Raw genomic sequence first — 16,649 nt, forward strand, 5'->3', positions numbered from 1 at the left:
GTGACTAACCAGGAGGGTGATTCGACCACGTTAAAAATTGTTCTAATTTAATTTGAAATAAACTTGAAACGATTCACACTCCCTTACATGACAACCATTGATGGAGCACTCAGAAGAATCATATCCCTAGCATATTCGCTCGACATTCAATCTCACCCATCCATTTAAATAAAATATAGAAGTCAACACACCTACATCCACCCGAGAGTCAATATATATACGCTTATTGCCAACAAATTATAATACCCGAGTGGCATGGCTATTTCTATGTATCTATTTTATCCTCGATGCTTGCTAATTGATCAGAGGAGATTAAAAAAAAAATCAGGAGCATCGTGCCTTTTGTTGAGCCTCCTTGCTTATAATCGAAAAGGGCGGTATGGAGTCCAGCTGGAGAAATAATAAAAACTGGAGAACCATGGTTGAACCCATAAACCAAAAAATTTCATACACTATTAAATTATCGTATTATAATGCGAACTGAATTGTATTGACGAATTTCTTTCGGCCAATTTGGCGAAACTTGGTAACTATGGTGCAAATACAAGGGAATATACCATACATGGTACATCCATTTTATAATTAAAATTTTACAAAGTAGGAATATTATTAAAAGAATATTATTTAAATTGGATATTGAATCTAATTATAGAGAGATTGACATAGAGTATTTTTTTTAACTTAAGAATATATTTTATTGAGGGGTATTTATGGTGAATAACTTGAATGTAAAAAATAAAAAATAAAAAATATTTAGTTTTCAAAAATATTCTATATATTTTTTAAAATTATTTTTAAATAGTCAGAAATTTAATAATAATAATAATAATAATAATCATCTAATTTTAAGTTTACCGCCAACCCAAATACTAAACTAGTGTATGACATGTATTAGTTTGTGATACAAGGGGCTTATCTTTGCACAATTATTTGATTACTAAAGTGTATAGAAACATGCTACTTTACTCCCTCTATATTTAAATATATGATCTCTTAGAAGGAATAATATTATTGAAAAAATAATTTCTATAAAGAATTTAATATATTAAAATAGTTCAACTGAGATAAAATAAAGGTAACACAATATTTAATTTGTTTTTGAAATATATATATATGTGTGTGTGTGTGAGAGTAGATTCATTTTAATCTCAGATTTCTTAAGCATTGAGAGGAATCAAGTCTCTTAAATTATAAACTTACTTTAAAGTGCAAAACTTGAAAAAATGTTTACATAGAATTGATCTATCTTGTCACTTGATATATATATATAGTTATATATAATGAATTGCACATATATTTTTTTTCTTTTTCATTTTGAACAATACACTAATCAAACATTTTAACCATAAAATTTTATTGTCAATATGTCTATGTGAATTGGAACTATCTCCAATGTTTGAGAACAATGACTACTATCTTCCTCACTCAAATTCAATTCCCACATATAAATTATAAAAAAAATGCATAAATCACTTCAAAACTCAACAAAATTAACAAAAACAATTTTACAAATCACAAGTTTTAGAACTTAAGTTTGTCTTTGAATGGCTTCTCATAAATTAAATTTATAAAAATAGATCTTTGGATTTCTTTCGTTATTAACATTTTATATGAAAATATACAAAAACACATTATCTAGATTATTTTATTTATAGAGGAAAATGCGAGAGAGGTTTAATCATTTTGATATCTCCACTTGGTTATTTGGGCTCTTTATTCATTATTTAATTTCTTTGTTCAACTATATTGATTGTAACCTTGGTTGGAAAACTTTTCTTTAACTATTATTTTTTTCTACTCACTTGCCACTTAGGATTTGAATTTTTTTAATTAGTTTTACTTCCTTTACTTTAATTTTCAAAGTTTCTTTTTGAACATTCATTTCCCTTTTTAGTAATTATAAATTACTTGCATGTTCATGTACAAACAAAAACCACATGGTTTAATGATTAAATAAATAATTTAATCAAACTAAATCTATTTTGTTGTTTCAAATTACATTATATTATAAAATAAATTGTAATTTACTTGCATGTTAATGTCCAAACAAAACCACATAGTTTAATGATTAAATAAATAATTTAATGATTAAATAAATAATTTGATCAAACTAAATCCATTTGGTTATTTCAAATTAGATTATATTATAAAATAATAGGGCCATTTTGCTATGTTTGATGGCAAGATTAAAAGATAAATTAACTGCAAGTTGGGAATCATAATTTGATGAGTGAGAATAATCTTAAAATTAAGACATAAATTTATACCTTCGATATTTGACGTTTTGAAGTCAAGCTTGATTATAATCAAATATCAAAATATTTCACTTATGTGAAGTTTTACATCTGAGAGAAAAGTTTGAAGGTTGCAATGAGGCTTCAAAATATGAGAAAAGAGTTGTAGAGATGATGTTAATTGAAAAATTATGATTTTATATCATTATTATTTGTAAATGAAAAGTATATTTTTGAAATTAAGTTTGATAATTGAATCAAGCTAAATGATTAATGGAGAATTTAATTCAGAGAATTTGGATTGATGGAAAAAAATATATTTTAAAAGTAATGAAAAAGTTATAAAAGATGATAAACAAAATCAAAGAACATCAATCAAATTTCAAAGTCTATATAGTTTGAATAGTGACAAAAAGGGTTTGATTTAGAATTCAAGATCAATTTCCTAAAAGGAAAAAACACAAGTGAAAACGAGGTCCCAATTTGAGAATTAAGGTTAATTATCAAAGGTTTAGAAAATAGTTTTGTATGAATGGGTCAATGTAAAAAATATAAAAGGAAAATTTCAAAAGAAAGTAAAAGGAATTGAAACAAATTTAAAAAACGAGATTGGACAAGTGGGAGGAAAATTGAATTTTAAAGATATTAGAAAAGTGGTTGATTAGAGATCAAGACCAATGCCAAAATTATGACCGTTCACAACAAATTTGATGGATGAAGGCTGAGATTGGACAAGTGGGAGGAATATTGAATTTTAAAGATATTAGAAAAGGGGCTGATTAGAGATCAAGACCAATGTCAAAATTAGGATTGTTCACAACAAATTTGATGGATGAAAGCCTTGATTTGGTATTCCAGTGGATTAGGGAATTGAGGTGAAAGTTGAAAATTTTGATAAAATAAATTTCAAAGGTTGGTTAAAGTATAGATTTCAAAACATTTAAAAGTTTGAATGCAAGTAGAAGGAAAGCTTCGAAGGAAAAAGGAAGAGGTGATCAGAGAGCCCAATTTCCAAGTAATCAAATGGAAAAAGAAACCAAATTTTGAATATTGGACTAACTTGGAGGTCAAAAGGGGGGCGAAGCAAAATTTGAAAGGTAAATATATGAAGTGAAAGAGTTTGAACTTGAGTTTACAAAAATAACCAAAGATTGAAAGAAGTGGCTTTTCCTATTGTAAAGTGTTCGAAATTAAATTCAACAAGTATGGATATGGTGGTCTAAGTTAAGCAAGTGAGACTAAAAATTGTCCAAGTTGGACTATGGTTTGTAGTCCCTTCACTCCAACTAGTTTAAATTGGAATTAAAAAAATAAAAAATATTTTTTAATATCAAATAACTCATTAATGTGTTTTAACATCTCAATCAAAGCATTAATGGATTTCTACATGAATAATTCAGTTGCACTTAAGCATAGTTTTTGTCGGCAACAATTATCACTCTAGAATGCAAAATTATATAAAATGTTTACAAGTATAACAATCAACATAAGGGAGGTTACAATACATTGAAGCATGATCTATCACCACCCAAAAAGGCATAGAAACTCTATGACAGAGAACAAAGAAAGCAACTACAATGGAAAGATTAATTTATTCTTTTGATTTTGATGGAATCTTGCACTAATTATAAGTTGTGAAATTTTTTATTTGAAATTTTTCCTTTCAAGATTTAAACCATTAAATAATTTTAAAGCACTATTTGATTTATAAACTAATAATGATTCTTCTTACTTGTAAAAGCTTATGTAACATAGTGAATGTGACTTTTAAAGCACCTTTCAAAGTATTACCCTAAATATAACTATTACATGAATACCACAAACATAGTAGTTCCAATATGTTTTCAAAGACTTGAATCTAGGCAGAGAAACAAATTGTTCACTAAACCACTTAACCTAACGTCCTTTAATAATAAACATATACAATTAATAGCCCTATAAATTATAAAAAATATTTATATTTTAATATATATAATATATGATTTTTTTCCTTAAATAAATTTTTATTCCTTTTTAATAAATATTAAAAAAATTAAAATACCTAAATAATATTAAATTTTATCATAAATGTTTAAATAATAAAAATTTTAATTCATTAAATTATTTTTTAAATACTAAATTTAAAACCATATCATACCATCTTAATTAAAAAGCAAAAAATAATTAAAAAATTAAAAAACAAACTAATATGAAGTCAATTTACTTCCTCAAATATGCATTGCACTGCGCTCGCTTTTACTTGCACTTGCCGTTCGCGGCCACTGGATCAAAGACCGATACACCGACAGACAGGTGGTGGTACGTAGTGAGTGGGGTCCCCACAGAATGAAGTAGGTGGGGAAAACACGGACTTTCGTCGAAGCAGAGGACGAGAACTGGAGGAGGCTGCACCCCTTAAACATGCATTGCTAAGTTTTCGATATATTTGGTATTCGGAAATGCAACGCACCAGTCAACATTCACGGTCGTATCAAACCTTTCAGCATTTTAGTCTACTTTTTTCTTATGGATAATTCCGCTGATTGGACGCATCGCCGCGTGATGCTCTTTGCCCTGATTCACTGCATCTGGTTGGAATTTTATGTTAAGTGGACTGTCGGTAATTAAATCCACTTAGCGGTCTAAAGCTGGTCTTACCTACAGTGAAGCCTTGCTTTTAGTTGTGACTCTGTTTCTATTTCCATATCAATGATGTAATTACATGAGCCCGAGAGGTGAGAGAACCATCACCCACACAAAATGACTACAATGACGAAATCAGGCAGGCAATATGGATCTTTGCGGCAAGAGAGATGGATTATAGCGGGTGTTTTGCAAAAGGGTACACTGAGTTTTGCCATTAGGATTTTCAATTGTTGCATACTTGTTTTGTGTATTCTCTCGTTTGTTTTTGGCGTAGTCAATGGCTGTTTGAAGCAGGAGATGCAGTCTCTCTTGGTTTTTAAAGGCGGTTTACAAGATCCTGCCGGGCGTTTGGCTTCTTGGAATGTTTCTTTCAGCTGTTGCCTCTGGAATGGTATCTCCTGCAACAGTCTGGCCGGCCGTGTCGTTGCTATGGATTTGCATGAAAAGAGATTGAATGGTGTCTTGCGTCCAGCAGTACTGTTCAATTTGAGGGCTTTGAAGTACTTGGATATTAGCTCCAACAATTTTACTGGCCTACCTATTCCTGCAGAACTGGGTCTTTTGAAAAACTTGAGATATCTCAACCTATCCACAGCAGGATTTGCAGGCTCCATTCCATGGCAACTCGGAAATTTGTCTACCTTGGAAGTACTTGATCTCTCTTCCTCAGCTTCAATGTTGACAAGTCCCAGCTTATCATGGCTCACAAATCTGACGGCCTTGAAGGATCTCTCTCTCGACGGAGTCGATCTCTCAGCAACGTCGTCCACATGGGGACAATCAGTGAGTCGTCTTTCTCACCTCAGAAACCTCACAATGTCAAATTGTGGACTTACAGGTTCAATTCCCTCTTCCCTGCAGAATCTTACATACCTTGAAATTCTCCATCTAGATGGAAATACATTCCAGTCTGAATTCCCTAGTTGGTTGGCGACTATGACTAGTTTGGTTTCTCTGCAGATGACCAATGCAAGTCTAAATGGGTCTCTTCCGTTTGAACTTTCTCAGCTGCCTCGCCTAAGTAGGATTTCGTTGGGATATAATAAATTATCTGCCAATGTTTCCCATATTTTTCAGGGCCAATGGAAGAACCTGACTTATTTCCAGATGCCAAACAACAGTTTGTATGGCCTTATACCAGCTTCCATAGGAAATTTATCATCTCTGGCTTTCCTACAACTGCACAGTAACAATATGAGGGGAACGATTCCGGATTCACTGGGCCTCCTACGCTCGCTCACCGTACTAGACCTGGGCTACAACCAATTGACGGGACCTATCCCATTATCTCTAGGATCGTTGCCTGGACTGATTAATATCAGTCTTACTAAAAATGCTTTGAGTGGAGCAGTCTCAGAGTCACACTTCCGCGGCCTGAAGAATCTAAAGTATCTCGACATCTCTGATAACAGATTAATCTTCAATATCACCCCCAACTGGACTCCTCCTTTCCAGTTAGATGTGTTGAGATTATCTCAGTGTAAAATAGAGGGACCTCTTCCTCCTTTTGTGAAAACTCAACGTTCTTTGACGACATTGGATCTGTCCAATAACACCCTCAAGGGACAAATCCCCCCATGGCTGTGGAACCTTACTAGGCTTAAGAAGCTAATCCTTTCGCACAATAAATTGGAAGGGCCAATACCATCTCAGCTATATACGTGCACCTTTTTGAAGCAGGTAGAGCTACGGGACAATCAGTTGCATGGAAATCTTCCAAATCCCCCGCGCAGTTATGCTTCAGGCTTCCCTTGGGCACTTGATCTGTCAATTAATAACATTACAGGGCCAATCCCCTCAGAAATCTGCACGATGCTTCATACTTCAAGATTCTTATCTTTGGCGTCAAATAAGCTCAAGGGGCAGATTCCTCCTTGCATTTGTGAGCAATCAGTGTATCTAGAGGCTCTGGATCTTTCAGACAATAAGCTCTATGGGAAGTTGCTTCCCAATTTTGTTGGAATGGTAATTTCAACTTGCAGATTTTTCCTCTGCGATGCGATCGCAGATCGCATATCGCACTTCCCTTCTTGTCAACCTTCACTGTGTCCTTTGATTTTCTGCGATGCGATTTCGCGATGCGATCTGATCGCATATCGCAGATCGCAGATCGCATGATTTAAAGGTTATAGAGGCGGTGGCACATCCTCTCTCTTCTTGCGATGCGATGGTGTGATAAGCCATGCATTAAATTCCAGCAAGATATTTTCAACCGTGTAATAAATGATATTTACTAGGGTTGGTAAATGTAGGTGAAAACTTAAATTTTACTATTTTCTATTTTCACGGAAGTGGGAAAAAGCAACACGTATTGTAAAAAGATATTTTGTGTTGTTCATTGTATAAAAAAAAAATATGCAAGTGTAGAGACGAGAAGAGAGTATTAGCCAAGAAGTTCTTTTTCTTCTCTGCAACGCACAACAGTGCTGAAGACATAATTTTCTGAGTTAGTGGAATCAGATTCTGGAACTGAAGTTCCTGTTGTAAATCCCTCTGAGTCGAGGAAGACAAATTCTGTAACAGTTTTTATTATTATTTATATAATTAAAGATCCTGTAGAAAACTAGAGCGTTGTTCTCTGTGCAAATTTCATTTTGTGTTTGAAATGAACAGAAATTTCCAACATGGTATCAGAGCTAGTCCAGGCTCTTTGAAGTGTCAAAGAAGCTGAAGGAAGATTTCTTGCAGCAGCAACTTCTCCAGCAGTGTGAAGACTCAGCCAAGAAAGAATCTAAGGTATTTCTCAAGAATTTTTTCTGTGTTACTGTTGAAGATAGACAGTGATTTTTCAAATACAGTCAAGTATTTGAAGCATAATTTAAAGTGCAAGGAATGGCCAGCGTTAGCACATGCGTGGGTATTTTTAATACTCAGCTCCCACTACTTAATGGGAAAAACTATGACTATTGGGCAATAGTTATGAGAGCTTTTCTTTTCTCAGAAGATTTATGGGACTTTGTTGAAGATGGTTTTGAAAAACCAGCAAATGAAGATGAGGCAGAAAATGAGCTGTTGAAGAACTATAAGAAGAAGGATGCTTTGGCCCTCTACTTCTTGTATCGAGCAGTGAATGAAAGTGTGTTTCCAAGGATAGAAGCAGCTAAGACATCCAGAGAAGCATGGGATACTCTCAAGACTGCCTATCAAGGCATGGAGAAAGTGAAGATAGCAAAACCTCAATTCATTGAGGAGAAAGCTTGTGATGAAAGCTTAGAGAAAACAGTGAATGATAAAATCTGTTTGTCTCGTGATGAAGGTGATGAGAAAATGGCTGAAGTTCATCCCCAAAAAGCGGCGCCAACACAAGGGCAGCAAGTCACACCCTTGAGGAAAAATGAATGTGCTTCTCCAAGCACACCACAAGAAGCAACAAATGAAGGTACAAATTCTTTGTTTGCTTTATCTAGTCATGTTGATGACCCTGTTTATTTAGAAGATGGAGTTCAAGATAGGAAATGGATAGAACCCATGAATGGGAGAAAGGAATTAAAGTTCCTTGAAGATCTGTTTAAAGAATATAGAGTTCGATATGTAACTCTTGCCAAGATGGCTGAGATGGGCTTCACTGCCAACACCCTTGTCAATATGACAGAGGAAGAGATTGAAGATTTGATGAAGACCCTGGAAGAACTCTATCATATTGATGTTCTTATAAGGGAGAGATATGAAATTAAATCTCCCATGAGAGCAGAGAAGGAGAAGGTCACTGATATTCTGACCAAACCATTGGATCAGAAAAGTTTCGAATTTTTGATGAAGTGTCTGGGTATGACTGATAACCCAGCAGTTGAAATTAAAGGGGAGTGTTGGAATGGTAATTTCAACTTGCAGATTTTTCCTCTGCGATGCGATCGCAGATTGCATATCGCACTTCCCTTCTTGTCAACCTTCACCGTGTCCTTTGATTTTCTGCGATGCGATTTCGCGATGCGATCTGATCACATATCGCAGATCGCAGATTGCATGATTTAAAGGTTATAGAGGCGGTGGCACATCCTCTCTCTTCTTGCGATGCGATGGTGTGATAAGCCATGCATTAAATTCCAGCAAGATATTTTCAACCGTGTAATAAATGATATTTACTAGGGTTGGTAAATGTAGGTGAAAACTTAAATTTTACTATTTTCTATTTTCACGGAAGTGGGAAAAAGCAACACGTATTGTAAAAAGATATTTTGTGTTGTTCATTGTATAAAAAAAATATATGCAAGTGTAGAGACGAGAAGAGAGTATTAGCCAAGAAGTTCTTTTTCTTCTCTGCAACGCACAGCAGTGCTGAAGACATAATTTTCTGAGTTAGTGGAATCAGATTCTGGAACTGAAGTTCCTGTTGTAAATCCCTCTGAGTCGAGGAAGACAAATTCTGTAACAGTTTTTATTATTATTTATATAATTAAAGATCCTGTAGAAAACCAGAGCGTTGTTCTCTGTGCAAATTTCATTTTGTGTTTGAAATGAACAGAAATTTCCAACAAATTTCAGTAATTGTTCTTCCCTCAAGGTATTAAACATAGCAAGTAATAATTTGGAGGGAGAGATACCGGTGGAACTGGGAAAACTGAAGAAACTTCAGGTATTGCACATCAACAACAACAAGTTAAGTAGGAACGTTCCCTCGTCCCTGCGAGATTGCAAGATGTTGGAAGTTTTGGATTTGAGTGGGAACAATATATCGGGCAAAGTGCCTGACTGGATTGCGGATCTCTCGAAGCTCCGCATACTAGTTCTCAGATCAAATGACTTGGAAGATGAGATACCATTTCAGATTGGGTACCTTCAGAAACTCCAAATTCTTGATCTTGCGAAAAACCATCTGTCCGGCTCGATACCACAGTGCCTCTCAAACTTAGCAACGTTGAGGAATAAAGCTTTGACAGGTTTGCAGTTTGATGAATTTAGGTACGGTATTTACTACAAGGAAGAAATTAACCTGGTGGTAAAGGGCCGGGAATGGACGTATAAATACATCCTCTATATTTTCACTTCTCTGGATCTCTCGGCCAACAACCTAAGTGGTGACATCCCCAAGGGCATGGGGTATCTGAAGGGTTTACATTCATTGAATCTCTCGCATAATCAGCTTACGGGATTCATTCCGCAGGAACTTGGCGAAATAATAAATTTAGAAGCTTTAGATATGTCATGCAACCAGTTATCCGGAAGAATACCTGAAACATTTGTAGCCCTGAACTCCCTGGGCTACTTAAACCTATCCAATAATAATCTGTCCGGTAGGATTCCAGCAGTATGTCATTTGGACACTTTTGGGGCATCTTCATTCTGGGGTAATCCGGATCTTTGTGGATTCCCACTTCAGAAATACTGCAGCGACCCTACTTCTCCGAGTGAAGGAGAGGACGAGGACGGTGAGCAAAGTCTGAATGGGTGGGATTCATGGGAAGGTGGAATGGGATGTGTTATTGTCTGGGGAAGTGTGAAGGGAGCGATGGTTTTAAGCAGACGATTAAGGACAAGATACTGCCAGTTCGTGGATAGCATTGTGAACTTCTTCCTGTAAACATTTGTATCTGTAGTACTTAAGTGGGAATATGTTTCTGAATTTAAAATATAGAAATTTGAAATGGGTATTCTTTTTTTCATAGCTTTTATTTGGTACTTTATTTGAAGTGTATGAAGATTAAACATAGTGTATCTTTTAGCTTTAAGAATATTAGGTATTTTATTGCAAAGTATCATGTGGAAGAGGTTTGATTTTGAAGTCAAACATGGTTGTAATCAAATTCCAAAAAAAATCAGTTATGGAAAGTCTTACATTGAGGAGAAATGTTTGAAGGTTTTCATGAGGTTTAAGACGTGAAAAAATTAATAGTTATGGGAAAGGAGGCCAATTGAGAAATCAATATCTCATTTCACTGTCATTTGTAAATGGAAGGTATATTTTTTAAATTTGTTTTGATCATTGAATCAGAACAAGTGGTTAATGGACAATGTAATTTGGAGGATTTTGATTGATTGAAGAAAAAAGATCTTGTTTTGACGATGAACCACACTTGCTGGTTCGAAATGCATCGATAAATGATTTTTGATGTGATTTTCGCCGAAAAATCTTCTCAATAAAAATGTAAAAGTTATTAAATAGGATAAATAAAACACAAAAATCTCAATTAAATTTGAAAGTCTATTTAGTTTGAATGGCACAAGATTTGAACCCAAGACTTCCAATTTGGTGAAACATCATTTCACAACTATTGCCAATTGAGCTACAAGTGGACAAAAGGGCCCTAATTTTGAAAATTAAATATTAGAAAAGATTTTTATTTTTATTTTTTATTTTTTTAATTTGGCAAAGTAAAAAATATAAAAGGAAAAGTTTAAAATGAAGTAAAAGGAATTCAAACAAACTTTAAAAAAAGGCTAGACAAGTAGGAGGAAAATTGAATTTCAAAGATATTAAGAAAGGGGTTGATTAGAGATTAGGGGCAATATCAAAATTAAGTCTTGTTCACAAAAAAAATTTAATGACTCATCTCGAATTATAGGGAGAATACAATTATTAGCATGCGTAACATGCATACAAATTATAGCTATATTGCATGCACTGCACTGTATACATACTAATTAATTACGAAGTATACTTAAGTAAAAGATGGGTGAATTAAATACAAATATTAAATATTGTGTTAATGAAAACATTGTATGTTATTAATAATAAAAAATAATGTCCCTGTAGAAAAATATTGTTTTAATAATATTGTAAATAGTATATAAATATAATGTTTAAAATACGATTAATAAATACATTATAATATTTGATTAGAAGTTAGAGACAAAACATCATAATAATAAAAGAAAAAAAAAATTAAAATCACATAAATAAAAGTTATTGTTTCAATAAACAAATCCAAACCTTATATTTATCTATAGCATAAAAACATTTAAGGTTCCAAGGCCACCCACGGAACCTTATTGAGCATTCCAAGAAATCTTAATGAAGCATTCATCCCTTCCCAATCAGTGCAATCTGTTAGGTTCCTATACCAATAGGAGTCATCATTTTGAATGACTAAGGTTAAGCCTTGTAATATTGTACATACATTTGCTTTCTGCAAATGTTTTCCATATTAAAAAATTAAAAAATGTAAAAAGAGTATGTCTTAAAAGAATAATCAAAGGACAAAAAGAATGAAAAGGTCAAAACAAAAAATGAAATATATGAACCCCAAAAGACAAAAAGAGACCATGAATGCCACTACTATTTATTTTTTATGCATAATAAATGATTGTGTGCAACTTGTTATTTATGCCACAATCCATGACAGTCAAAATGTTTAAACTTGGCTATTTCATGCTTTGAATTTTATGTTCATAGGTAGTGAATAAATCTGACCAAACAGTGTAATCTTGGCGGATCATTAGATAGGTAGAGTGAATAAAATGAGCTCATCAGTTTAATCTGAACCCTTGGATGATATAAGGTTAGAATTAGATAGTTTATTTTGTAAAGAAAAGGAAAATATTGGTAAGGGTTTGCTAGCCTGAATGCACCCAAATAAAGTGAAGGAAAAAATGGTAGGATGAATAAGTGGGTAAGTAGTAAAAAGGTTGTAGAAATATCATGTCATTTGATACAAAAAGCACTTATGTCATTGTTACAAATGCATCATTTAAATATGCATAAGTGGTAAACAAAACAAAAGCAATGGTTCACAATTTGGTTTACTTAACATTCCCTCATTCATTTTAATCCCTATGACACTCACTAACTTTTATTTCATAATAAAAATATTAATACCTATAGTTTTTTAAGTCAAAAAGGCTCAGAGCATTTCTCTGACCTCTGGTGGGACCGGACCCTCGGCTTGATAACTTAAGAAGGAAAGGTGTTAAATTCCCTTATAAGTCATTCACCCCCCTCACAAAACCCCTTTCCTAAAGTTAAGTTCTCTTCCTTAGAAAAACCCCTTTATAAACATATTTTATGTACAAAACCCACCAAACATATTTATTTTAAAGTACTAAGGGTATGGAACGCGCATAACATTTCATAAACCTAAGCACAATACCCATTCCGCTCATTTCATTTCATATTAACTTTTTAATTAAATATATAAAAATTCCCGATAAACCCATTGTCCCGTATATATTTAACTTCTTTATATAAATTAACCCCACCCCTTAGTTTACTTATAAACTATATTACTACCCCATATCCCTCAAATATAATAAATCCCGACCTTAGTCCTTAATCCTGTGTTAAAAAGTCTCCGATGAGATTAAGCTCCAATTTAATTTCATACCGTCGATAATTAGACCCATGGGCCCCCCGAAAAACTTTATGGGTAAATCACCGTGCAACTTCACCTCCCGATCACAGTACAATCTCCCTCCCCCACATCTAACTGTTCGCATCCATATCGGGCCAACCCGACGTCCGCCCTTTACCTGCCCGATAAGGTGGTTTTCCTCCCGGCCCTCGATGCTACATGGCAAACGCTGAATGGAATCGAGGACCCCTCCCGAATACCGCCTGCACCAGAAAAGCAGTGCAATGGACCTCCCAAACCACTTCCCCCTTTCAACCGAAAACCGTCATTGTTCACCAATTAGTGAACTCGACAAAATTAACCATTTTTCCTATAAAAGTCTGTTTACCCCTCTTTTCACTCTTTTCGCGCAATTGTTATTGAGAATTCATAAAAGCCATTGCGACCCTTGCCAACAACGAAATTGGTCATTGACCTCCGCCATTACTCCAGAGACGCTGTAGATAGCCCAGCTCATTCATCAGTCCGCACCAGTACCATACGAACCTCTGCAATCGCCATCAACCATCCGTTTACAATCAATTTCTCCCAAATTCTAGGTATTTAACCGTGGAATTCCAACACTATTGTCAAATTCCAAGTCAATTCACCCTCATAACATTGTTAATTAAGTAAAAAAGATCAAATTTACTTAAATTTTAACACTGTGAGCCATAAACCACTACAAAACCTCCATTGCCCTAAAAAACTCTGAATCATCCCCAACACTCAAATCCACAAGAACTGAGTATGGCTACCCAATTGCAATGGATGTAAGGCCCATCACTACACCTCATTTAGACCTAGACCACCTTCCTTTAGCAGATAAAGATTTCCAAATAAAAGATACCACTGCCCTAGAACCCCTGCTCAAAGTACATTGCCAAAGTAGGGACAGGTTCCTAAACCATGCTGATGAGATTGGCCTTTGGGAGTCAAATTTACCCAAATACCAGTTCCCCCAAGTCCACATTTTCCCAGAGATTGTCCATTACTATCATGCCAATTACATTCCCAGTCAGAGAGCAGTCATGTCCCCAAACCAAACCATACTTTTCACCATCACTGCTGAGTCCATAAACGAAATGTTGCAGCTCCAACTAGGACCAAACCTAACTCCCCTCTCAATTGGAGACCTGTTGGACTAGTATCCCAAGCTCAGTTCTGAAAAATTGGCCCAACTGTTCCAACTTTCATCAGAGAAGAGAAACACATCCTTAAGGACTCCCCTCCATATGTATCAGTGATTTTCTCTCCATGGGACCAGAATATTGTGGCGATGAAATCTTGTATTTTGGGTAACTCCACCAGTGAGTACATTGATGAAATAATCCTTACCTTCATGTCCATCTACACTCCAGGGCAACCTCTTGCTATCATTTATGACTATGCCCAATTTATAACTGATAGGATGCATGAGCAATTCCTTAAAATGAACAATGAAAGAGTTTTCAAATACGCCTCTGTTTTATACCATATTTTCCTATATTATCAATTAGATAAGTTCCCATTCACGCTTCAAAAGCTTGACACCAAGGGTTAGCCCAGGTCAGTCATTTTTTGGGCCCCATTGATCCACCAATGCCAGTCTCCATACTCTTACTCTGATTTCATTGATTTATTTGTACATCCAGTCATGGCAATGTTGATTGGAAGCCCTCCTCCTAGAATCAATCTAGAAATAAAGAGAGTTCTCCAATTGTCTAAATAGACCAAAGTTGGTGACTGGTATCTTTACCAGAACCATACAGAAATCAGGATATATGGTTGCATACTTGCACCATATAAGTTGCCAAGATACCTCCCCATGAGGTTGTTTGCCCTAGAATATTATAGACAAATCATCAATGCAGATGAAGTCAACTTTGTCAGCGCCAAGAAGAAGGCTTATTTCAAGATAAAGGACTGACTAGGCCCCTTCATATGCAACTCTAGAGAGGCTAGCAAAGAGGCAGATTTGATATAACAGAATATGAAGTTCTAAAGAAGTTTTGTTTGGAGATATGATCCTTTGGAATTCATTACAAAGAAGAGACAAAAGGTCAAGCTAGGACCTTTCATTCACCATCCCATACCTGTAATAGAAGCATATGCAAATCAAACAGAATGGGTGGAAGGTACCCTAGTAGATCAAGACAGCACCAGAGTAGATGTAGAGAATGCTCTAATTGATTTAGAAAAGCAACTTGATGACAACTCTTTTTTGCAGGTACCAGAAGGACCAGAAAGAACCATGAGTACCCCTCCAGCCATGCAGACTCCTTAGAATTAGGAGAAGATCCCAAAAAGAAACAGAGAAGGGGTTTCCACTTCAGGAATGGCCACCTTCGATTTGCAGCAGGAATCAAACAAGAGGCAAAGGCTAAATCCAGCCTCTGAGCAGGAATATACTGAAGACTTAGCAGAGGTCACAAATACAAGAGCAGAGAGAAGTAGGCCTACCACTCCATCTGGAGGCATGCAAGAGCCTTCCACATCTCAGACTTAGATGTTGGAAAGGCAACTTAGTGTTGAAGTGTCATCCTTTAGAATGCCTGCTGACAAAGATCAAGATATCAAGGAGAGATACAAAGAAATCAAAGCCAGAAATGAGAGGCTTAAGGCCCAAACATATGCACAATACCTAAAGCTGACTCCTACCAATCAAACAAGGCTAATGTCAGCCTTTGACATTAAAGAGGGAAAGCTGCAGATGACCTTTGTTAAGCCTACAACCCAGTAGCCAAAGACAGCATCAGATTTCAAAAGGGTATATTTTGAAGTGTTGGCAAGGGATATTCATCCCATAGACCAGATTGAACTACACAAACAGGCTGGAGAGATGATATACTCCACCCTGACAGGTAAAGCCATAGCTGCCCATCAGCTACAAAACTCTCTAAACAACATCTCAGCACAATTCCAGTTAGAGAAGGCCTCCTCACAGGCCAAGGATACAAGGATCAAGTCCTTAGAGGACTTAGTGATTGAATTGGGACACGATCCCAAGGATATAAAAGCTACAGAGCAGCTTATTAAGAAGAAAAATGATGATATTGCTGCACTTAAGAAGCAATTGAAGATACCCCAGCTATAACATCCCCAAACTCTAGAAGTCATAGAGAATCAAACCAAACATGAGGAGTTGATGGACTTGGTCTTAAAGCTGAATGATCAACTAAAGGAGACAGAAAAGGAGTTGGACGCTTTAATTCAACTGAAGCAAAGTGACATGGCCACAACTTCCAAGGATGTCATCCCAACAGTATCCACAGCAGTTCCTTCTACACTGGCAACATCACTGGCACCCACTGCTCCACCTGCCACAACATTGCCAGTAACAGCAGAATCTACAACAACAACAGGTGCACAAGGAGAGAAAGCAGTAGAACTAGTCAAAGCCATGGAAGAGATGTCTATCCAGGCTACTGAAATGAACAGGTTAAGAGAAAAGGTTGCAAGTTTGGAAACAGACTGCAAACTTGCCCAACTGAAGCAGAAAGAAGAAGCACAAAAAGCCCAGAGAATGGGTGAGAGGATCAAAGTC

The 16,649-nt window shown here is 35.4% G+C and overlaps 1 protein-coding gene across 1 annotated transcript; it reads left to right on the top strand.

Moving 5' to 3' along the window:
* Positions 1-4,982: 4,982 nt before the first annotated feature.
* On the top strand, positions 4,983-10,377 carry LOC149166245 (uncharacterized). The gene is made up of 2 exons (XM_089430112.1): positions 4,983-6,815; positions 9,322-10,377. The coding sequence occupies exons 1-2, from the start codon at positions 4,983-4,985 to the stop codon at positions 10,375-10,377; spliced, it is 2,889 nt and encodes a 962-aa protein (XP_089286238.1).
* Positions 10,378-16,649: the final 6,272 nt, after the last annotated feature.

Source organism: Pinus tabuliformis, chromosome 5_1 (assembly GCF_031772625.1).
Source record: "Pinus tabuliformis cultivar Carrire ecotype Pingquan chromosome 5_1, CPIR1, whole genome shotgun sequence".
Classification (NCBI taxonomy): domain Eukaryota; kingdom Viridiplantae; phylum Streptophyta; class Pinopsida; order Pinales; family Pinaceae; genus Pinus; species Pinus tabuliformis.